General features: G+C 38.7%; 1 protein-coding gene and 1 long non-coding RNA gene across 2 annotated transcripts; both read left to right on the top strand.

Moving 5' to 3' along the window:
- The first annotated feature begins 5,468 nt into the window (after positions 1 to 5,468).
- On the top strand, positions 5,469 to 10,586 carry GJD2 (gap junction protein delta 2). Its single transcript, XM_048307687.1, has 2 exons — positions 5,469 to 5,814; positions 6,512 to 10,586. Exons 1-2 carry the CDS (start codon positions 5,744 to 5,746, stop codon positions 7,353 to 7,355), a joined length of 915 nt encoding a protein of 304 aa, XP_048163644.1. The 5' UTR covers positions 5,469 to 5,743; the 3' UTR covers positions 7,356 to 10,586.
- A 12,830-nt stretch (positions 10,587 to 23,416) lies between these two features.
- On the top strand, positions 23,417 to 25,120 carry LOC125327795. The gene is made up of 2 exons (XR_007204375.1): positions 23,417 to 23,493; positions 24,211 to 25,120. It is a non-coding gene; the product is annotated as an uncharacterized LOC125327795 (long non-coding RNA).
- Positions 25,121 to 25,416: the final 296 nt, after the last annotated feature.

Here is a 25,416-nt window from a genome sequence, read left to right as displayed (position 1 = left end):
ATCAGTGTATATGAAAACTCAAAGAAAGCTGAAATTGAAAGGCACATAAGATTGGCTCACAAATTTACACTTAAGCCATCATAATCCATGAAATTGCATTAATGGATGTTTGGATGATTTAGCACAATGTGAGTGCTTTTTTGAGATTGGTGAGGGTCAGAAGGGAAACTCAATAGACTGGCAGCAGATGATCTGGTCACTAGAATATTTTACTTCTTTTGTATATCTTTGCAGAGCCTGTCAATTCATAAGTATTTGTTTCAATAATATTTCCCTTCCCTTGGCTGCAGCCTGTCTGCAAATAAATCAGAGTTTGCAAGAAGTTCAAGTGCTGCTGCATTAGGAGCTGTAAACCTGCCAGAAGTAAATGCAATTTTAATTCAGTATATAGATCTAAATTATTTCCTCGGAAATTGATTTGATCTGTTAATTTGTGCACTGAAAGGTCCCTGTGGACACCTTACAAGAGCCCCATAAAACTTTGGTGATTTTTTCTGTCAGGAAATAAAATATGCTGTAACTAGAAAAGTGTAATACTTAAAATTTGTTTTCTAGGTAAAGCAGTTACATTTTGATTTTTTAAATTACCTTAGTTCAGAAGACTGTGGTATATTTATTTAGTACCTGCCCCCATTGTGAATATTTCTTATGGTAGCCCCCCACCCTTTGCAAGAATAGTTATGGAACTTCAACATGACTTATGAACCCTCACTTCAAAGTTCATGACTATTCACAGATTTATTCCTTCTTCACTGATTACATACATTGTTTTCCTGAACGACTTTTCATTTATAGCAATCTTCGTTTATAGATAGGAACCTCTGATGCATAATAGAGTCTTAATTCGATTATTAGGTTAACTGAGTGTTTTGTCTGTTCCTGCAGTACAGAAGCCCTGAATTCTGTGTGCTTGACACTGCTACTGTCAAGCATGAAGCATATAAATGCAGTCTCTATTCCATGCTCACAACAAGGACCCCACAAGTGCCTGCCATTGACAGCTTTGACACAAACACTGTTGACTGGATGGGCAGAGTGTCCTACCCATTTCTTGGCAGCAAAATGAGTATTCTTGAAATGTTGCTTTCTCTTGCGAAAGACTGAGGTCATTAGTACATCCAAATCTTGTACCTTTTGGGAAGTCATTACTTTTAAAACTGCAGAAAAAATTCACTTTCTCCGCTGTGATATACTAGAGTTGCCTTTTGAGGGAAATTCATTTGAGAAAAAGACATAGAGAGGGATTTTTTATCAAGACCTACATACAGCAGCTAACTGCAGCTAGAATTGTACTCATACAATGGGGAGGGAACGTACACACAAATGCACATTTTATTGAGAGAGAAAGTGTAGGTAGAAGCAGATGACCTAGATGATTTTATGAATAAAAGATTTAATCTGATGCAATCATTTCATTAATACACACATGGCACCAACTGAAAACAGAGCATAGCAGATGGCTATGAGAGGTCTTAAAAAGGCATTTTCAGTTTAGTAGCTAATGACTTAGATTTCATGGACTACACCAAATACTATCAGAAACGAAGTATTTATCATATCAGTCTTCCAAAGAACGTTCTAATGTTTTATTAAAGCAGTGCTGAAAGATCTCTCTTTTGTGACACTAGTTAGAAAGTGCAGTCACATTACATATTATACAGATATAGGGCAACATGACTTTTCACAAAAACTTCTGAAAGAAAACCCCATTGTTTTCTTTATTAATAGCCTATATTTTTTTAATTTAAAGCTCTTTCTTTGCTTCTAGTTTGCTACAGTTGGTGGAAACAGTAGTTTACAATATAACAATGAAATACAATCATTTGCCATGCAATTTTAGAATATAAACATGACATATGTTCATTTGCTGTAATGATGGATCCACTGCAAACAGCTGCAAAAAATTGCATTGAAGATGGTTGGGATAATACTAATAATTGATTCGATTTATTTTAAGGTAAAATATTTGGAATAAATTTGGGATGAATGTATAAATTTAAAAGGAGGCAGTAAGTGCAGAAGGCTCTTATCAGAGCTGTATTGTGTTTTTACATTAGTAAACCTCAGCAGAGAAAGCAACGAAGGAGGGGAATAGCGCTGTTTAGCACACTGTATCACAGCACGGGCCATGTGGCTACCACATCCTGCCCCAGTCATGTTATCCACATCCAGGTTGCAGGGGGTCTGACAGACAAGCCAAATGTGTCAGCTCTGCTCTCAGTCTGTTCTGCTCCATCCTGGATGAATGTGCATCCTGCAAGATTTGATTGCTCTCTGGACCCTTTACAAAACCAGATCAGGGCAAAAGGGCTGGATTTCTTAGAGAGAATCTGGCCTACAGCTTCTTACAGACAGATTAACCTCAGTTTGGCTTCAAACTGAGGACACATACAGTCTCATTCTTCAGACCTAATCCAAGATCAACTTAGTCTATATTATTGCTCAGAAATTAATATCGCTGCACTGGGATCTTTGAACACATGCAGACTGAATTTTCTTTTTGTAAAGCTTGTTTGAGATCCTGTTAGGTATGACAGAGTTTATACTGAATTTGAACTGAATGAATACTCATTCTCTTTGGCTGCAAAGCAAGAGGAACAAAAATACACCCTACCACCCAAAAGCTGGTGTGTGGAATAGCAAGCTGATTTTATTTCCTTTCTATGCAACTGATAAAAATATTGAACAAGACAGGCCTGGCCCTGTTGCAAACTGTTACTGCTGCTTCATCTGGAAATGGTTCTTTGTAAACTAGGAGATATGAAGCTTTGATAATCCTGAATGTTTGTGAATGTAGTCATGGTTTTCTAATCTGAATATATACACTGTGCAATATACATCCACAGCATCCTTGGCAGCCTGCTGCTCTGCAAGTCCTGGCTTTACCATAGGCTGAAGCATTCAGGGGAATGGTGTAAAAACTGAGATGAACCTTTAGAAGCTGAAAATCTTCTTACCTCTGCAACTTACAGTCATGACTATACATAGTCTGAGCACTTTGTGATTTAGACAATTTGTCAGATAAATCCCCAGGTTGCCGTTACTCACATAGAGGATAATGGAAATGCAGTCAATCGCGTTGTTCATACACCTTTCACTGTTGTGTTAAACATTCAGAGAACACCATGTTGATTCTTATTACCTCTATTTTGACAGCAAGACAGGCCTCAGATTAAGGACAGAAATTCATAGCTTCAGAAATCATACATGTAAATTCAAGATATAACAACTTCCTTTGAATTTTGTAGCCACTTTACATGAATGTTGGCCTTGTGAAAGAGACTCTCACTGAATTTTTTGTTTTCCAAACTCACCAAGGTCTGAAGTCTTGTAAGCTTTCTTAAGAGGAAGGCCAAGTATCCTGCATCTGAATATGGTTGCGGGGTGGTGTATGCTAAAAAAGGAGCAGTCAGGTATTCCAGAATGAGATGCAACTCCTGTAAAAAAAGCTCTGAAAGAATTCAACTTTAAACCATAATTAAACCAAAACAATGTAATAACAATGTTTATATGTTTGCAGCATTTATTTATGATATTTCACTGACATTATGATATTTCACAAACACTGACTAACTGTTAATTTGTAAACCAGTGTTTGATATGATCAGAATGTAATTCCTTTGCATTTAAGGGTCCTAAAAGCTCAGATAAATGGGTTTTCTATCCCAGTACCAGGGAACAGCTTTCCTTTGTAGACATTCTGTCATTTATCTATGAACCAAAATCTTCTCTCTTCAGTAACTTCAATCATGGGTTTTCCCTCTGTTTGGTGTGCTAAATAGGATTATCATCATTAGCTTCTTAGCATATTCCCCGCCCTCTCTCCTTCTACATAGGCATTACTCCTTCCCTTACTGCTTTGATTTCTCTCTTTTTCAGATCCATCTCCAAACAGATTTCAATCTATATGAGACACTCAGTTGTCAGGGTAGCTGGATAGATACCACAGTCCTTTTAAAACAAAACAAACCAAACTCCAACTTCTTTATAGCTTTGGTGTTGTTGCAGCAGCAATTTTTAGAAACTATATACAAAAAGCCAAAGACCCTTGACTGAGAGAGAATAAAAATCTTCAAATTTCTGTGCAGAGGTATTCATTGATCCTCTCTTGTTTGATACTTTCCTAATTCAGTCAGTCAAGTGACCCAGTATCACGTGAAGCAGAGTCCATCTGCATAGTCCAAATGAAGGAACAGCAAACCTTGGGGTATCTAAAGCATACAGATGCCTTCTTGCACAGATGAAGCATGGTTCCATTTATTCAGAAAACACTTAACATCTTTAATATGAAATGGAATTGGTTCATGAGAGAGCTGCAAAGAAAAAAAAAAAAAGGACTACACTGTTTAATATGGCCTGTGCAGCTCTGCTTCAGAAAGAATTTGATTTTACTGAGTTTGATGGTAGGAATATTATGATAAAACTGACAGGAATTGTTCTGACGTTGTTCTTTAATGAGATTAGTTGAACAGGTGTGAAGGTTTACCTGTTTTTTTTGTAAATATGCAGAATACAAGAATAAATTTTACACTGTTTCACTGGAGAAGTCAATTCCAATTGGTACCAATGTTTTGTGTGGAAATGTTTGGTGATGTTTCAGGTACAGTCTGTAAGGGTATCTGTAAAATGAAAAAAAACTGTTTTAAACACAGTTGTTTATGAGAATAAAATATGTGGACTGATTATAATGCAGGGGTTTATTCAAGATACTTTTTTCTTTTACTGTTTAGAGATGCTTTGTGTGAAGATTTGGTGTCTTTTCTAGCATAAATACAACCTTACTCTCAGAATTCTCTGAAATGGCTATATATGAGCTTTATTTCTTTTCAGTGATTCTTATAACTGTGATCAGGGGAGAATAAAGATGCAATTTTGAGTCAAGTATCTTCCAAGGGTTAGCAGCTCTAACAAGTAAGGTCACTTCTGTTGGAGACCGCTGTTTTGATCTCTAGGAGAGAGGCAAAGCCCAGCAACCCCTGGAGACCCCCGGGCAGGCGCCCGTGGCTGGGCGGGCCATGGTGTCACACTGCCGCCGCAGAGCAGCGTTTCGGACGGGCAGCCGAGGGCAGCGCCCGGTGCTGGCGGGGCTGCGCTGCCGGGCGGAGCGCGGGCTGTGCCGGCTGGCGGGGGCGGCGGGGCAGCGGGTGCCCGGCCGGGGCGCTCCGGCAAGGAGGCACTCGGTTGCACAATGAGCCTCGTGCCTGCCGGGCCAGCTCTTCCTCCGCCCTCCCTCCTCCTCATCCTTTTATTTATTTCATTTATTTTTATTCCATTTATTTGTTTGTATTCCCCGGAATAATAAAAATGAGAAAATCCGAGCGCTGCTTTTGGCTGCTCTCCACCAACCTGTCAGTGACGCAAGCGGAGACTACTTAAAGGCAGATTAGAGACAGCAAGACAGTAAAGCCAACCTTCCTCCCTCCACGCCGCCGGTCCGCCCGCCGCGCCGCGCCACGAGCCGAGCGGGCCCGGCCGGTGGCGGCCGCCGAGCGGCCCCGAGCCCCGCAGAGCCGAGCCGAGCCGAGCCGGGAGCCCTCTGCAGGGCTGCCACCTCCAGCCGCCCTCCCGCCACCGGACTGCGGGCGGTAGACACGGGCTGCTCTTCTGTTGGTTTTCCCTCCCTCTGAAAAAAAAAATTAAAAAAAAAAAAAAAATAAAAAAAAAAAAATAGGAGGGGTGAAAAAAAGCAGAAGTGAAGAGATCCCCCACGCTTGCCAAAGTCTTTGTCTCCGGATGAACAGCGATGGGGGAATGGACTATTCTAGAGAGGCTACTGGAAGCTGCCGTGCAGCAGCATTCTACTATGATAGGGAGGTAAGGGTCGCGGGGGAGCTGCGGGGAGCACGGGGGGATCCCCTCCTGTCCGAGAGGGCCGGCCGGGGGGTCGGAGGCGCGCGGTGGGTCCCGGCTGCGCGGTGCCCTTCGGCCGGGCTCTTTCGGGGTGTGCCTGGAGCTCGCTTGTGTGTGTTGTGTGTGTGTGTGTTTGTGTGCTGGGGACGCCGGTATGCGGCACGGGGCTCCGAGGCGCGGGGACACCGCAAACGCCGCTGTCCTTGTGCCCGAGGAGCCACGGGGCACCGGACGGTCGTCGGGGACACCCCACTGCCATCGGGGTCCCGCTGCCGGCGCAGCCCCGCGCCGCTCCCGGCCGTGCTCTCGGGGGCTCCAGGGCCCGTGTGGTCGCCTTTCCGCCGAAGGGGCCGGGCGGGGGCCAGCGCTGACCGCCGCCCGCGGTCTGTGGCACACGGCCGCGCCGAGGCGACGCCGCGCAACCTGCGCGCCCCCCGCGCGGGAGCGGGGCCGGTTCGTGGTGCCGGGGCCGGTTCGAGCTGCCGGGGCCGGGGCCGGGACCGGGGCCGGTGCCTGTGTCGGGGCCGGTGCCTGTGTCGGGGCCGGTGCCTGTGTCGGGGCCGGTGCCGGTCCGCGGTGCCGCGGCGCGGGGGCCCGGTCAGCACTGGACAGCTCCCGGCCGCGCGGCGGCGGCGCGCACTGACGGGCTTCTCTGTTGCAGGATCCTGCTGACCGTGGTGGTGATCTTCAGAATTCTCATTGTGGCCATTGTAGGGGAGACGGTGTACGATGACGAGCAAACGATGTTTGTCTGTAACACGCTGCAGCCAGGCTGCAACCAGGCTTGTTATGACCAGGCTTTCCCCATTTCTCACATAAGGTACTGGGTGTTCCAGATCATCATGGTGTGCACTCCCAGCCTGTGCTTCATAACATACTCCGTTCACCAGTCTGCTAAACAAAGGGAACGGAGGTACTCCACTGTCTTCCTTACCTTGGAAAGGGACCAGGATTCAATGAAGCGTGAGGACAGTAAGAAAATCAAGAACACGATTGTCAATGGGGTGCTGCAAAACACTGAGAACTCCACCAAAGAGGCAGAACCAGACTGCTTAGAAGTGAAGGAAATCCCCAATCCTGCTATCAGAACTACAAAATCAAAGATGAGGAGGCAAGAAGGCATTTCTCGATTTTATATCATCCAAGTGGTCTTTCGAAATGCCCTAGAGATTGGATTCTTAGTGGGACAGTATTTTCTGTACGGATTCAATGTCCCTTCCATGTATGAATGTGACAGATACCCTTGCATTAAAGAAGTAGAGTGCTATGTCTCTAGACCCACTGAGAAGACTGTATTCTTGGTATTCATGTTTGCTGTCAGTGGGATTTGTGTGGTGCTTAATTTGGCAGAACTGAACCACTTGGGCTGGAGAAAGATCAAAATGGCAGTGAGAGGAGTACAGGCAAAAAGGAAATCCATATACGAAATCAGAAATAAGGACCTGCCAAGAATGAGCATGCCTAACTTCGGCAGGACTCAGTCAAGTGACTCAGCTTATGTGTGAGGCTGTGACAGAACTGAAACACTGTGCCAGGTGGAACAGACCCAGATACCATTAGAGAAAGGTACATTGCTTAGGCAAGCATTTTATCAAACCACCAAGAAAGCCATTAAGGTATTGGATCTGCACTTACTGAACTAGCTGCAAAATGCAGCACTACATAAAAGACTGAAAAAACAGCTATAAAACCATGCTTGACCTAGCCTTACAGCACAGCTACTATTATTCCTACTTTTCTTTCTAATGATTGGGTTTTATCTGTCAGTGAAGCAGCTTTTTGGTTGTCATTAGGATGTTTACAGTTTGAACTGTCTGACTAATTGTTGTAAATGTGTAGAATGTTCATATCAAAAACTCTGCAAGGATACTCTATATGGGGCGGGGTGGGGTGGGGGACACTGTTGCAATGTGCAGGCATAAGCATGTTTTAAAAGGAGGAAAAGTGCACTGTAAGGAATCTAACCACAGCTCAATCAGGATACCTGCGTTCACGTATCTCACAGATGTCTTATTTTGTTTGTCTAAATCACAGACTGTAGTCCTGGTGTGTATTACTAGCTATTTTCTCTCATGGTTTGTGCATCAATTAGTCATGCTAAAAATAAATGCTGAATATAATTTTGCCATTTTTTGTTTGCCTGTCCACACACACACACACACCAGAGACCTTAATCATCTTGCATTAGTTGTGATCTGCAGAATATATCGGTAGGTTTTGATTGATTCCCTAATAGGTGCATAAATAAGATGGAGTTGGTTCATGCCAGCCAAGATATGCATTTACCTACAATCACCTGCGATGACACACATACCAAAGGAAGAGAGTTCATTGCATTTAACTGCGAATATATCATCTTCTCTCTGCTCTTATTCATATAAGTGCCATACTTGAAACATCTAACTCTGTACTTAGTCAAAAGGTTGTTTTGGGATACCAGCTGGAGTGAAATGATTTTATACTCTCCTTTGTTTATTTTATGCTATTTGTTTAGTCATTGCAATGGTGTAAAAAGCAGCAAAAGTATATATTGATAAATAAAGTACTTGCCTTTTTTTTTTTTTTTTTTTTTTTTTTTGTAAGCCAGAGAGATTTGCTCTTCTTTATTCTTGTATACAATTGTAAAAAAACTTACAGGGTCAAAATAATTGACTTACAACAACTATTCTTCAGGGTTTAAAATGTCTTATTGGTATTCTAAACTCTAAGTGATAAAACCTGGGAAATCAGGACTATTTTTTATGTCTGTTTTCCTCCTTAAGCAAGCTTCCTCTGTCTTTAAAGCCTGATCCAAAGTCCACTGACACCAACAGCCTTCTTTCTGCTGACACTAAGGGCAACACAGTTGGCTGCCAAGGTCACTCTAGGAATAGCCAGAATACATTTACCTATAAATGAAACAATTGCAGCTTTTCATCAGGGAATCCAAATAGTAACCTCAGCTTTTCTGCCTTACAGCTGGTTTAAGAAATATATCATTCATGTCCCATCAACTTACTGGTAAGCCACTGAGGCAGTCTCAAATGAATCTCTGTTAACAGCAATTATCTTAATAAATAATAGAATATTAAGTTTGACTTTTTTTATCATTTTTAAAATTCGTTCTGAATTCAACAGAAAATATTTCTCTGGCAACAGTAGGAGTTGGATCAGGACTAAAAAACATACAAGTGCATTTCTAACTAAATAGTATCTGCCCTTTAAAGAAAAGGGCCAAAATGGTGCTGGAAAATTTGGGGGTACTTTATAACATAAGAAGGAGACATGGGCTCAGAGTCATAAATGGCCTTTTGATTGTATTTTATGTCAAGCCTGAAAATGGATTTTATTATATATTGGCTTGGAGATGATGCATATAAATCTTTTCCTCTTGGCTTACAATAAATACCTTAACATTCCATTCTTGTCGTTTGCCAGCATTTTCACTTTAAAAAATGTAGATTAATTCTTAGATAGTTTATCCATTATCGCATTCATCTGTTGTCTTTTTTCTTCCACTGTGAAACATTAAAGGATTTTGAGATGTGTCATGTTTTTAAAGATTTAAAAAATATTTTTCTTTATGTGTAAGTCTTAGAGTTTTCCTGATTTGATTACAGAAACCTCTAAAGATGGATTTCTCAGATGATTCTTTGTGATAAAAACGCACACTGATATTGCTAGTTGACTGCATGCTCACTGGAAAACTGCATGTTATTTTTAGAAGGACAACATGGCAGCTAAAATTTCCATCTGCAAAATAACAAGCTTCCGAAGATTGTTATTTAACACACAAATCCAAGTCTGATTTTCATTTTGCAGAGTCCTGGGATGGTTTTCAAAATCTCTTTTTGAACAGATATTGAAAGGAAAAATATTCCTTGGCAGTCATAAGCACTCCTTTAATGTTGAAGAAATGGGAGATTTTATGCAAAGGGCTTGATCCAGTGCAAATTAAAGTTGAAAGAGCAAAACTTGTACTGAATTCATTGGGCTTTGGTTCAGGTCATAATTTTGTGTTAGGCAGAAGCCCTAATGCAGGTTTTTCCAGTGGCTGCATAGCAGTTTTCAGTCAAACTCTAGTGAAGGTGCATGTCTTGAAAGCTATAAGATTTTAATACCTTAAAATTCTAAGGTAATATTTAGGAAATATCTGTTTATATTATTCAATGCAAATCACTCAGTTCATTTAATTATTTTTATGTAGTTGCACATTTGTACTCCAGTAAACTGGGATTCTTCAGAACCCAAAGAGAAGAATATCAGGAAATGTAAATGCTAATTTACGTAACAGGATCAGTGATAAAGTAGGCAAAGACTTATATTTTGATCAACAGAAACATCATCCTCCATACTTGGAATATGGGTTCTCATAGTTCAGATGAGAGATGAAATGTGTCAAGAGATCAGTTGTTCTAATCTTCCTTTTAAATTGTTATTTTTCATTTCTTACCAACTACTCATTTGTCATGGACAAGAGAAATATAGCAAACACTTTTTTTGTCAATGTATGTGAGAATCATATGATTAATGCTAATGGCCTGTTTGCATGAAAGCTGACTATTCATTTACAGAATAAATGCTTTAAAATTGTCACAGCAATGGAAAAGTCTGTTAACTGAACAGAACTGAGTGAACATGAAGCTGAAGGGCACATTACTGGCTACTTAGATCTTGCTCCTGCCTCAGTGAAATAAATTAGTCTCACCATTGACATCTCTGTAAGGATCAGACATTAAAAATGAAAATTGAGTTAATGTTTGTTTTGTTCAGTGTTTACATTGTTTTGCACTGGTGGACAACATTATATGTCACGATACATGCAAAAAAAATGCTGTGTTCACTAAGCTCCTATGGAAAATTGCAATAGAATCTAATACACTATTAGCTTCATGAAATTAAAAAACTTACATGAAAAAAGACATTATTTCATTTTTATATATTTGACCTTGTGCTTTCCACACCTGTGTGAATTTCAAAATCTGTTTACATAGGGGTTATGAACCATTTCACCAGATATGTATAAGATACAATGCGAGCCTATGAAAAAATATTTTAAAAAGTAGGACCTTTTTTTCATGATTAAAACTAGCTGCATTTTTACATGTAGCATTTTTACATGGGGAAGCTGAATTCACTCTTCCCATAAAGAGTTTCATTTTATAGACCTCTGACTTTGAAGAAATATAAGGGTTTTCAGCTTTTACAAGGGAAAACCGAAGAACAAAGAGATCAACTGAGATGAATGAATCGCAGAAGCGGTCAGGTGGATTTTACTCTGTTTTATGCTAAAGAAGTCAGAAACACTCAGAATGTTCAAAGTGGGTGCAATGCTTGTCTTGCATTATACCTACTAGGGTAGGACAAAGCTGCTGCTATGTAGAGAACCATAGGAAAAGACGTACATGAAATGTTAAATGTGAGGAACAATTATTTTCCTGCATATATAAAAGAATACAGTTTTTCCAGGGCAAGAGGATGGACCAGGTGGACATTGTGCCTGCATCCTTCTGGCTTAGTTTTGCTTGAATATAACTATTTCTCCTTGCTCCTTCAGCAAAACAGGTTAGAAGCTTCTGTTTGGTGTGCATGTATAGAAACAGGAATTTAAAAATTGGGTCATATGAGGAAAACACGGGCATATGTTTTCAGTGCTTAGAGTCTGGTCTGGTTCTTCATGAATTTAATGACAAGACTTTGCTTTCTGTGGGACCAAGTCAATTCCCGGCTGGGTGAAACACTTCTACTTCATGAGATTAACAGGAGAGATCACAGCATTTCTGTATTGCACACCCATCCCTGGATATTTTGGAATATTCTTCCCAGAAATTCTATTTTATTATAAGCACACAATAAACACACTAGGTTAGTATCAGCTACTAATATCAGATTCTAAGCATCACCATCTTCTCAATGAAATTCTAATAGTATCTCTGTGAAGAAAAATTGGGCTAGGAAGTGGTTCATATTATGTTTATTAAAATGTACTAAGAGTCAAGAGTCAATCAAGAGTCAGCAGCCCATTAGATAAATGCAGAAATGGAGTATTCCATAGCACAGCATTAAAAATAAGCCATGCATATAGATGTATATAGGAAGCTAAATATCTGCAAGAATGTTAAAAGATTTTTACCTAAACTGCAACAGTGTGTTACATATTGAATTTCAGAGATGGATACAGAAGTCACATACCCAGAGACAGTTAGAAACTGAACTACATGCAGTGACCTGACTGGATATTTAACATGCATAAACCCCCAATAATCACCCTTTTCCTGAGACTTCTGGGCCTATGGGCTGTACCAATTGTTTTAGAGAGTTCAGCTGAGCAGGTGTCTGTCTAAGTGATAGCTTTAAAGAGGCTTGTCTTCACTGCATTAAAATATATAAGCTTTTTCTTGATGATGCCTGAAATACAGGATGAATCCAATTTCTAGGTTATGGAGACCCACATATAAAATGACTGTCTGATATCCCCTCAAAATGAGAATTACTCTTGTATTCAACAGAATGTGAAAGTAAGGTAATTTGCTACGAATTCATCTATTTTTTGCATATGTAGTGTGGCAAAAAAGGACAGAGAAGAGTTACCAGTATCTGGATAATAATTAAAACACCCTAAAGTGATTAAGCAAATCTTGACTTTTGTTTCTTCCACTGAAAACAGCATTTTCTGCATATGATTTATCTATAAATATATTTCACAGTACATAATTAAATGTAACTTTAGTTTTTGAAATATTTTGTGAAGTTTGCAGTGAAATCATGATTGATGTTTTCATATTTTTTTCAGAGAAAGGCTAAAAGATCGCTGTTTGAAATTGGCTCTCTATTTTTTGAAATAATAATATAAAATAATCCTATATTTTAAATGTTATAAAAATTTGGAGTCTTTTTGAGGAATGCTAAAGTAGAAAATTATTTGTACCAGTAAAGCAACATTACATTTGCAGGAGATGGTTTCCTTTTCAGTGACTAACTTTATTTGTCAGAACTTTTTTTTTTTTTAATTACATTGGGCAGAGATTTTTGAACATATTAGAACTACATATTGTGAAGAGATAATTTTAAGGAAATCTGTAACAGCAAAATTGGGGGGAAAAAGGATTTGTGGGTATTACAAAAAATAGGTGTGCTATGGCCTTATTTTCCCTACTTATTAACAGTTTAGGGATTAAAGCATATTCAGAACATATTCATGAGCAAATATACAAAATTCCTTGCATTATCTCTTATGTAAGCAAAATGTTTCTAGAAATTATTTCCAGCTCTTTTCCAGTATTACTCTGAATGCTCTAAATGGTGCATTACAATGTCCAAAGTCATCCTGAATACTGATGTCCCTAGTTCCACCCTAACCTTAGTGGACTTAACATATTAAGGATTTTTTTTTAAAATGCACCACTTCTCTGTAGTGAAAACCACTTTGCCATCAGAAAATCTGCCCATCAGAAAACAGGTGGTACTTGACACGGATATCAAGCAGACTTTAATGGAGCAATCAGACTTAAAGCTGCACATTAAAGGGTGACTTTGGGAGAAACATGTTATGAATGGAGTTATTAAAAGGCCAAAACAGCTTAAATAAAGGGGCTTCCACATTTGCACTGTGTGTGATATTCAGGTGCATAAGATTCAGGGGTTCTGAAGAAAGATAAGGGCTGTAGGAATTTCTTTTCTTTCTCCTTTGAAAAAAGAACAAAACCTGTTCTAGCAATGTTCTTTGTGTAAGAACATGTGTAATTCTAAATATGTACATGGGTACAACTCTGAGAGGATTCCACATCTGACATTGTTAAATGCCCACCACCAAGTGTAATTGAGCAATATTTAGTTTATTTATATATAGAGATAACACATTCAGGTCTTTACCACCATTTTCTCACACGCTAGTGGAAACACAATTTGTAGGACCAAGCAAATAATTTGTTGCATCTGATATATATTTGTACTAATTTCCACGAAGTGAAACTCTTCATATTTTTGTCTCATGAAACTATTGAAGTGCCTCTGTTTATAAAAAGGGTGGAACCACATTTCTAAAAAATTTTAACATGCTTACATTAATTTTGCAACTTGAGGTTTGGTTTTTTAATTTTTTTTTTAATTCTGTGTGGTGCAAATTTTCTTGATGTATTCTTCAATTTAATATTCTGGTTATTGCTTGGATTGTGTCTCCAGGGAACTGTAATTTTTCTGGCTTTCTTTTATAATTATTATGTTTAACTCAGATTCTGCACATTTGTTAAGGTATTGTAATTCTTAGTGTCAGCAAATATAGAAATTTTTAAAAAATACGTACAAGGCATCCAATTATATATCATTTAATTGTGGGGATTTCATTTAAAAAAACTGGTAAAAGAGAGGGCTTTCATTGATCACTTTAATTATTATTCCATTTTTAGAAATTATATCTCCTGCATTTATTAATGTAATTTTTATGTTAGTGGAGACTGAAAATTTTATCTTCCTCTAGCTATGTGATCTATAGCTCAAATTTCAGCTTACTTTAAACCAATAGGACCACAGAGCATGAACAATCAAGAGAATCACAATGCTCAATGAGACATCAAAAAAGAAGTTAATTTTAGAGTGATGTTGATCTTACAAAAGATACATACTGAATTAAATCAGCCTTCATGACCAAATCACAGAAAAGTGAATAGATTATCATTGTGTATTGTTGGGAGTCATACTAAGAAAAAGCCAGTGGTAGTTGCTAATGAGAAGGATTTTTAAAAAATCATTGCATTTTTAATTTCTCAAATAGTTTAAAAATCCCTTAAAATGATGCAAAGATTGAAATGTAACTGTGACACTGGCCCATCTTCTTAAGTTGTTGAAGCACAAATTGTAAATATATCTCTATTGATAAAATACTTAATAGAATCACAGAATAAGCCGAGTTGGAAGGGATCCACAAGGATAACTCAGTCCAACTCCTGGCCCTGCGCAGGGCAACCCAAGAGTCACACCCTGTCCCTGAGAGCAGTGTCCAAATGCTCCTTTAACTCTGTCAGGATGGTGCTGTGACCACTTCCCTGGGGAGCCTGTTCCAGTGCCCAAACCCCTTCTGGGTGAAGAATGTTTCCCTAACATCCAACTTAAACCTCTCCTGACTCAGTTTCATGACATTCCCTCGGGTCCTGTCACTGGTCACCACAGAGATCAGTGCCTGCCCCTCCTCTTCACGAGGAAATTGTAACTGCAATGAGGTCTCCCTTCAGTCTCCTCTTCTTCAGGCTGAACAGAACAAGTGACCTCAGACACTCCTCAGACAGCTTCTCCTCCAGAGCCTTCTCTGTCCTCGTGGCCTTTGTACATTCTTTAACAACTTAATGTCTTTCGTATATTGTGGTGCCCAAAGCTGCACATAGGACCCAAGGTGAGGCCACCCTAGTGCAGAGTAGTACTTCTTTGTTCATATGTGTGTACTCTCCAACTTTGCCTAGCAGGCAGCCAAGAGAGAAGGGGCTTTAATTGTACAAGGTTTATTAGACTGCAGTAAGAGCATAGACAGATAAAATATTTATAGTATGATTTTTGAATTTGGCAGCATGACTCTTATTAACATTAATGGAATTTTTACAGCTGAATCTTAGCGCATTAAGTAAAAAATATCATTCCTGCTGTTTGCTCTACAACTTGACCTTTCTACTGTAAATTAATACAATATTTTGAATTAATTTTAGACTAATTAAACTTTGAGGCCCTCTTGTACTCTTTCATGAAAACACATATCAGGGAGAAGCTAGCTTGTCAGCATGAGCATATGGTTATCTAAATTTAGCCTATTTTATTGAAAAGGTGTCAAATTTGATACATTGAAACTGTCGCACCATTGGAATAGCACCTTACACTTTGCAGTATTAGAGTTTAGAGTGATACAGTGTGCCAAAGAACTATGCAGCATTGCATATTTGATTCCTTTCAGTACTGAAAAGCCTATGAATATTTGTTAGAATGACCTTCTGCTTTGAATAAAGGAGAAAGAAAGGAATCCTGCCAATATTATGGTCAGGAGGTCCTTGACCATGATGTCTCCTTAGCAAATGTGTGAACTTCTGAAACAAAAATATAAAAATGGAACTGTGTTTAGACTGTCAGTCCTAGTCAAACAGGAATTTTTCTCAGTGTTCTCTGCTAGACTACGAATGATACTATAGGGCTGTGAGAGCTTCTACACAGCTGCTGCAATCCTGTATGAAAATATTTAATTGTAATTAATACCTGAGTTGCCACTCATTGAGTGTCTGTCTTGAAGGTACTGTATGACTTGCTTAACTATTAAAAAGAGCTAAACTCTCTAATTTGTTTTGGCCAGCATTGCTTCATACAATACCTACCAAGAGGCAAAACTCTCCTTCAAGCAAGCATTCTTTCTCAAATTTTATCCTAGAACAGTGGATCATATCCTCACAGGAACTAAAGAATACAAAACTGGCTCCAGCCTGTTCAGCAGCATAAGCAAAACCACGGGGGAGGGAGGGAGAGAGAACAGGAAGAGCTGGCTTTGCCAGTTTTCTGCTGCTAAGGAGAAGTGGGAAGGAAAGCTGTGCTTGTCCTTGCCTTCACCCCGTCCTCACTTCTCAGAGGCGGCTGTCACCTCGCATATGTGACCATTCCCTGGACCCAGCAGCTGTGGTGAGCTCTGTGATTGTACCTGCTGGTCTTTCCTGCCTGCTGGTGCCTTTGCAGGGGCTGTAATGGGCCCAGGAACTGAAAGACCCTGGCAGTTGCTAATTCTCGCTTGTCCAGGGATTCTTTCACCATCCTTCAGAACAATATCGCGCATTTGTCTTGTACAAGACAGCTGAATTATCAGGAGTCCGAGGCAAGCCTTGATAATTCATGTATTCTCTCCATAGTGAAAAAAAAAAAAAAAAAAAGAAAGTTTATTAAACATGGGAGTTTTAAAATGAAATTAAGGCTGTAATTTCTCAGTTGCTAAGAGATATATACAGCAAAGTTTTTAATGTTGGAATATTCATCCAGAAATGCTGACTCATTACAGAATGAATGCATATTTTAAGTTAAATTCTACCTAAGGAAATGTGAGGATACTCCTGTCAATGTCGACTAGAAATTCTTAGACTTGTCTGGAAAAGAACATAATGTCACATGCAAATTAGAGAGAAGAGTGAAAAACAGTAAGGTTAACATTGTCTAAAAAGTTTCTCTATATTTATAAAAAAACCACTACAGGTAAAAACACTCAACTTCCTTTTTTACTTCTGATAAGCATAATATGTAATTGTCCCTGTGCTATTTTTAAACAAAAACATTTTAGAACACTTTCTTCTGGCACTCATCACACTCAGAGCTCCACGATAGTTCAACACTGAAGATGAAAATACTTAAACACATAAATATCCTCAAATTCAAAAGTTTTCCAAAGAAGAAAAATATAGTTGGCTATACACTCTAGAAATACTTTGAACTGTTTTTAAAACAGAATTTATCAAGACAATAATTAAACAAGTGCCAGAAAAGACTAACTTAAAGTGTTTAAAGAATTGGGGCAATGAATTAAGACAGTCACTAAGAACTATTTAACAGATTGTGTGGTAAATTTATACTGTGCTGAATCTGATAGCCCTGAAATGGGCAAGCTTCCTGCCCCAGGTCCAACCAGTAGTGAGAATGAACTTATATTCCCAGGATGCAAATGCACAGAGTGCACACACATGAACATCACATGTAAACATGGCTGGCCACACAGGTCAGACACACAGAACACTCACATGGAGCTCATCCCACTTCCATCTCTGTTGTGCGGGATGCAAACACCCTAGTAAAAATATATATGTGTGGCTAGCTAGCTAGCTAGATAGATATAAATATATGTACATATACTACTTGGAACCCTTTAGCATCCCAGCTCAGACCCTCGGCCTGCCCAGCAGCTGCCACTGGATCCCAGTCTCCTCAGTTGTTGTCATGGGACAGACAAGCCCCTGAGGCTGCAGCTCACTGCAGCTGCTGGTGCAGACCCTGCACTCACACAGAGATACACTCACATTTACACACGCCCAAAGCTGCCACTGGGTTTCACTCACTCAAGTCTCTCCACACAGGCACATGGAATTCCTGACTCATGGTCTGACTGCGATTGCTGGCACCCAGACCCACTCAGTAGGGGGTCTTTCACTGAAAGAGCTTTGAAAGAAGATAGGACAAGCTGGGCTGGTCAGGTGCAGCTCTGGCCAGAGAAGGAGAAACTCATACCAAGGAGAAAACTGCACCTGACTGGCCTCTTTGTCTCTCCTTCTCCTCACACAAATTGTTCCTCCCCAAATTGTCTAGATCACTTCCTTTCCCTACCTTTGGCTTGTCTCCTAAACATCCCAGAATAAATCTTGAAATGCACTTCCCTTGCATCCCACAATATGTCCCATATCCTAAAGCACATTCCTCCATGTCAGCTAGGGTAAAACCATCAAATGGTGCTGTAGTCATAACTCATGTTGATGGCCTTAATATCCAGACTCTTGTGCTGAGGGTCTACTAGGGCAACTCTGAGAGAAGCCTAAACAGAGCAGTCCTGTCTATGAGCCTTTAATTTGGGCTCTCTCCTTGCTTTTGTACTCCTGCACTTCTCTGGTCTTGTAGAGATGAGTATTTGTTGGGCTGATGGCTCCTCTGATAGTGTGGCAGTAATTGGGAAGGGTGTATTTTGAGTTCCCCCGCCTGCTCTTATCTCTCTATCCTCTTTTGTGGGTGTGCAGATGAGCTTTGATCACATAAAAATCTTCTGTCAGGTACAAATGCAGGATAAAATTTTTTCTTATAGCAGAAATGCATGATAGACAAACTGAATTTTTTGCAGCTGTATATGTGTATATGTGCAACATTGTCTAACAGCTTTCAAAGTGCTGAAGGAAATTTAACTAGCATGGTGAGCTTTGTAAAGAGGAAGCTGAGCTGTGCCAATAGGTAAGATTTATTCTGCTTATTTTGTAAGGACAGTCAATTAATTTTTGTCAGTTCTTTCCTCAACTAAGTGGAAGAATTTCACAATAACTTGAGTGAAATTTGGCTTCACATTTGTTAAAGAATTCAGTCCTGAGGAGTCTCCTGCAGAGAAGAGGATCTGAGACCTGGGGCCAGTGACTTAAAATATTTTGGCTGGTTCTTCTGCACTCTTAAATCCTATACCTGTCAACGCTCTTAGATCCCATTCTCAGTTAACAAAACAGCTTATGTCCATCAAAGGCATGCACTAAGTTGCTTTCTTGGATTGAGACATTAAGATCTATGGCCAAATCAACAGGAAGAACGCCATGATTTCTGTAAAGGCAGCAGGGTTTCTGAGCATTTAGTGTAATTTGGATCTAAAGTTTTCATTTAAAAGATGGAATAAATTGGCCTTTTATCTATAGTGTAGTTTCCATGATTCTATTCATATTGACAATTGTGTTATTTAGAGTACGTAGCAAAAACTTAAAACCTGGAAAATTTTTGCCATCTCTGATGTACACTTTCCTAAAAATATGATGGAATAGGTAGACCTGTTTTGTTGCTTTTTTTATGGTTTCACTCATTTTATTAATCTGGTTAGTTCAAATGATAGCCTGTATCTCAGCATCACATCTGTAACTCAGTCCCTATTTTTCATCTCGATGGCTCTTGACAGGCGCAGAAGAAAGTATTTCAGAGCATACAAAATGTCTCTCATAAATGTTGTGTTAGAATCCCAGCAATCATCTACTTGAATAATTTTGCAATGTTCTATTTCAGATGGCAGGTCTGAGATCACTGGGAAACAGCAACTCACTGCCTGCCCTCCTGCAAAGGCTGTGCTGTAAGTGCAACGCACGTGGAAAATACAAGGACATAAACAGCTAAATGACAAAAAATGTGCAGAAATATTTGCAGGATAGGTTTTCCATCGTGGTCTGGACACCTGTCACCAGTGTACAGAGGGAACAACTTCACTGAGATTTGTAGACTGTAAAATCACATTTTCACCATGTCAAGAGAGAATCAAATCTGGCACTGTTTTTACAACACCGTAATGTCATTAAAAAATAATTCAGGTTATTCTGTTGTGCAATTTTTACAGCCTTGCATCAATGTGAACTGTAGAACTGTGTGACACCTCAAAATGAGTAAGACAGCTTTTAAAATTTTCTGTTTTATTTGGGTCACATTTTTGGTCATCTTGCTAGTTCCCCATTAAACTCACATACACGTCAAAATATTTATGTATATATATATGTATAGTGGAGATCTGGGGTTGTATTGTCTCCATCTGTGTTTAAGTAATCCTTTCAAACCTTGAAAAAGGAAACATTATAAAATGTCCTGTTCATTGCACAGACATCGTAGGTCTTCCATGTGCACTGTTCTTCGACAGCTGCTTAGCCATAGGCTTCTTTTGACTTCATTCAGGTGACTTTAAAAGCTAATGACAGAAACACTTGTTAAGGAAAGTGAGTGGCTCAGCCCCATGGCACAGCAGAATGTCTTGTTATCATGGTGAGAGAAAATTCAGTCACTTTTATTTAAGGGTTATTTTGTGCAACCACACATGTTGAATTTAGCAGTTATACTTGTTTAGTTACTCCATGGACCTGACTACTTTGAGGAAATCTATACACCTCTGTGGGCCGCCTAGCCCCTCTACACTTTGCTGTCATTCACCCACTCACTCACTCACTGGAGACTATTTCCACCCTGCAGCTGCACAGCTATGCTCAGATGCTGTAATGAGCCTGGCCATCGTGTCACACCACCCTCTTAGTGTCTGCTGAGTGCAATCCTACCAAGGTTCAACAGCCACAGTTTCACTGAGCTCAGGTTTTATTATATTCCACTGCAGGCAATTTAGGGACTCTGATCTGTGGGTTTTCCATGAACCTTTAGATTTTAGTAGAACTACACTGTAATAAAAGGGGAAATGGTAAATTGAAATCCTTTTTCCCCCCTGTTATTACGTGGCCACGATAAACCAAAAGGCCTCAACAGCAGTTTTACGAAAAATATATTGCATATTACATCACAAAAATAACAATAATCTTAAATGGGATGTTTTATTGTAGCAACTTTTTGTTGCTCCTCCCTCGCTTATTCACTTTGTTTCCTTCCTTAATGTGTGAGGTTTCTTATTTCCTTAAATACAGCTTTTTTTCATGTACTATCTTTTGATATCTCATGTACAAATAGCAGTCTGTGGCTGACAGGTTAGAAAAAATATGGCAAAGATAACTTACACAACATCAGGAAAATAATTGGCAGAGTCTAAAATAAAACTTAGAGCAAAACCAAAGGCCCAATAATTAAAAATCAGTATCCTACTGGTTTCTAGTCTCTGTCCTTAACAGTTGGTGAACCCCTGTTCCTGATTAGTAGGAAGTTATTCAAGCATCTAATTGAATCTGTTAACTGATGTATCACACATAATTAAGATATCACACATACCTGATATACCATACATATCACATCTAAGTCATTAGATAACTCAGTTTTGCCAGGTTCATTATCATACCTTTGTAGCTCATATATGAGCCACATTACTAAATCACATCATTACTAAATCATTCATCACTAAAGCACATCAATATAATTCAAAATCTTCTCCTACCTGTCAGTCCTATAATAAAGCACAAAGGCCAGAAGACTACCCTTAGTGTTTCTAAGCAGCTAAAGCTGTTTGAGAGAGATTTTTAGCTAATTGGTCCAAAAGCTTCCTTAATGTGGTTTAGAAAGTTAAACTGTTATATTAAAAATTCTTGCTTTGAATTCGTTTATTCCAGGTAAGAACCTCTAGTTAAATAGATTTCACACATCTTTCTCACACCTTCTCTCTTAAGTGCTGCAGAAGAAGAAGTAAACTGAAAATTAAGTAACACCAGTGCTCTCCACTTTCAGCTTCATCTGTTGTGCCTAAAGAGGTGTTTATGACTCTACAAATATCCTGGAAAAATAAAGCAAGATCTGGGAGTGAATTAAGCCTGTAGATCAGTGAAAGGGCCAGGCAGAGAGATAGGCAGCACTTCTAGTGCAGGATTAGCCACAGTGTAGGATTGTCTGCTCACTTCAGGTCGGGGATTGCAAACAGTTCAAAATCTATCAGCACTTGGAAGTCCTGCTATCAGCACCAAAAAGACTAGCAGAAACTTTGGATTGTGTAGGAAATGATAATTTCCCTGAAACTCACACAACATTTTCATGCATGATGAAATTTTTCATACTTGCTGTGGCTCTTGTGCATGGAGCCTGCATTTGGTGCTGTTGAAGGTGTTATGATTTAGGACCAAGAACTCAGTCAGAATTAGGCCAGTTTTATGTCAGGAGGGTCTGACCACTATCTAAAACTCTGGACAAGAGAAACATTTAGAATTTCTGTTCATTAATTGGTTTTAATCTCTTGAATCCAACCCAAGGGTGCTTATAAGAAAGTAACATGTAATTCATCAGCTTTTCTGAGCAAAACCAGATAAATAGAAGTGAATCTCATTATGCAAAAATCTTGAAGGTGAAAGAAATGGGAATTCAAAAAATATTCTCCATATGTAGTGTGGTGACACCTGATGAGAGCTTGATATCAAGGGGAAAAGTGAGATATGCATCTAATTGCAGCATTCTAGCTTCTGCAGTTATTTGGGTGGGTTACCATTTACCAGCTTTGCAGGTCCTCTTTTTCTAACCACCAAATATTATTTTCATTTTAGTGAGGAATGGATTGTAATTTCGAACTTGGTATCTTTATTTCCACCAAAAAAAAAAAAAAAAAGTGTGTACATATAAACTTGTATGGATTTATTGAGAAAACTGCAAAAAATTTTATTAAATGAGTGTGAAATCAGTTTTCATTTTTCAAGGTGACCACTCAGTTGAATACAGGATGTTTCCTTAAAAGATTTTTCTATTTGTTTGGGACACAAATTCTAGGTACTTTTTGCAAATCTGCTTGAAAGAAATTTCAGCCTTTTTTTCACTGGAAAAAAAACCTCTTTAGCATAAGTAATTGCTTTGACCGGTTTGCTTAATTTAGCAATTTGCCTTTGAAAATCAAAACTTTGTACCCAGACTGTTCTAATTTATTCTTCCACTTAACTAAGTCTATTGAACAGTGCCTTGGTACAAGGTTAATTTCAATGACCGGCTTTGTTAATATTGCTTGAGACTTAGCAAAGGCAATGTGAAATACTCCCCACTCTTCGTCTCTTTCTTGGTAATTTAGTGGCTATTGTGCACAAAGACAAGTATATGATCAGTGCTGCTACATTTGCACTCTCTACCTGTAAAGCAAATATTTCTGGCTTCTCTGTGTGAAAAAATGTGCAAATTCATAGCAGACTGCTGTCTTCCAGTAATATTTGCTAATCATAACAATTGTATTTAGCCTGTGTAATCACCCTAATTTGTTCTCTGTGTCATTTTTACCTCTGTTGTGGTCACTCAACCACTATATGCCATTTAATACTGCTGTTCAAGTTAAGTTGTTCAAACTGTGTAATTTCTTTTTTTTTAGCAACTAACTGCTTGTGAAAGGAACACGAACAGTATGAGAAGATTGATTGCAAGTCTTTCTAATAAGGTGGGCTTGCTTATAAAATAACCACAGAATGCAATGAAACTAAAATGTGATCTCTACGACATGAGCATCTCCAGAAGAGGAAAAGAATCCTGTGGAAATATTACTTCTTGAGCTGAGAGGTAAACTTCTCTCTGTACCAAAAAAATTTTTGTGAATTTAATTTATAAGTTTTTTAAGAAAAACCCAACCTACATAAATAAATATCTATCATTAATTGCAATAAAAGAAGGCAAAAACCAGTGAAGTGAAGAATGGACAGAACAGGTTATGAAACAACAGTTCTAAAAATACTTTGCAATGAACAAGTCATTGTTCAAAAAACTGTCAGAGAACTAGATAAAAGTTTCATTATTTGAACCAGCATCAGAAAAGGAATTTTATTAGATCTATACTGCAGGAAAAAATAAGGTGAAGAGCATTGATGCATATCTTTAAAACTAATATTAAATAAATTTTGATTTACTAATTAAGTAATGAGGATCAAAATAGAAAAATAGAAGACAGTGCTTTACCATGTATGTAAGATACTTCTATTAAACGTAGCTATTGTTCATATCTGATTATTCTGTGAGCATTTACAAACCTACTTACTTCCTGTTGGTTATGTGTGTATCTAAGAGCAGAATTTGGTCCAGTGACTTCATTTTCTGTCACATAAAGTAACCAGATTACTTTGATAGGAAAAACCACAGGGGGAAAAATGCATATATCTGTATGAATTAATTTGATTTAACTACTGCAGGATTTGATTTAATGATTAAACACACTCTGTTCTCTGGTAAAAAACAGGTACCAGATGGTATGCATAGCAAAATATGTTTGCTCTATACCTGCAGGTTTTGAAGTAAAATACAACCTTCCTAACATCTGGCATACCACCTCAGGACATCTGAAAGTGCACAAAGTGGACAGATATTATCAGATAACAGAAGGCTATGTTGAGTAGATTTAATCTTAATTTTATACAGATAGTGGCACAAAATAGTTATGAACACAAACACCATACCAAGAAATATCACTTGTATGCAGCATTTTACATCTAATTTGTAGATTGCCAGTTGTGCAATACCAAGTTTCTTAGAATAGCCAGAATTGTCATATATAATTTATTCTGTAGTTTCCATTGCTAAACAGAAAAACGTACAGAGAGTTATCTAAAAATGTGTTGACATGCTTGTATATAAATAATAAATACTTTTGTATTATTTCCTAAGGGAGCTGTCAGAGAAGAACTCCAGCAACCTCTGGTATCTTATCTTTTTCAGCAGCATTGATATACACGACATTGTTGTTCCAGTCAAACACAGGATCTGAATAAGTCCAGAAGCATCAGTAACTTAATAGAGTTATCTTGTGGAACTGTATGGATATATACAGTTCCATTTGAATTACAGAGAGGTTGTGTTCACAGTGCACAATGCACGAGTATGGAATACTGTAGTGACTTTAACAAGGGTAGCCTTCCCCTTGAACTTCAAGCTAGCTCAGGTGTCTCCTCAGAGCACTTCAGAGCGCCGTGAATCTTTTATTTCCAAACTGGTCAGTTCCATGGAATATTGAATGTCTGCTTTAAAGTTCCTAATATACAGAAATTCTATGGCATCTAGAATAATATGTAATTGTGTGATCTTATGAGCTAGCATTTTCCATACCTATAAAGATGTCTGAAATATGTATGTTCCTTTTTTTTTCTTGTGTTAAATTGGCTAAATATTTTCTTTTGAATAAAGAATTTAGAAAAAAATACACTATTCTTGCATTGTACTTGAGCTATTTTATTGGATTGGCAGCCTAAATAATCTGTACCCACAAGTGTGGGAGGAATAAGGAGGCTGACATCCATGCTGGATTGACTCCCCATTTCAAATGAACAGATGAGGAGCCTGAATCTAAGGCTTCAGGGACAAAAGGCAGTAGTAGTTCTGCTGCCATGCTGAACAGCTTGGAGGAGCCAGTGGAACCTCTTCATGCAACTGGTGTTAGATAAGTATTCCAAACACCATTCAGATGCCTGGTGCTCTGCTATAAAAGTGTCTCATGTG

The sequence above is a fragment of the Corvus hawaiiensis genome, chromosome 6 (assembly GCF_020740725.1).
Source record: "Corvus hawaiiensis isolate bCorHaw1 chromosome 6, bCorHaw1.pri.cur, whole genome shotgun sequence".
Lineage (NCBI taxonomy): Eukaryota > Metazoa > Chordata > Aves > Passeriformes > Corvidae > Corvus > Corvus hawaiiensis.
The sequence above is the reverse complement of the archived record's forward strand: the minus strand, read 5'-3'. Positions and strand labels throughout refer to the sequence as shown.

Bases quoted from the DNA above. Each gene is read 5' to 3' on its own strand.
- GJD2 (XM_048307687.1), top strand. From the start codon at position 5,744: ATGGGGGAATGGACTATTCTAGAGAGGCTACTGGAAGCTGCCGTGCAG. The intron at 5,815-6,511 runs GTAAGGGTCGCG...TCTCTGTTGCAG, and splicing joins CATTCTACTATGATAGGGAG to GATCCTGCTGACCGTGGTGG.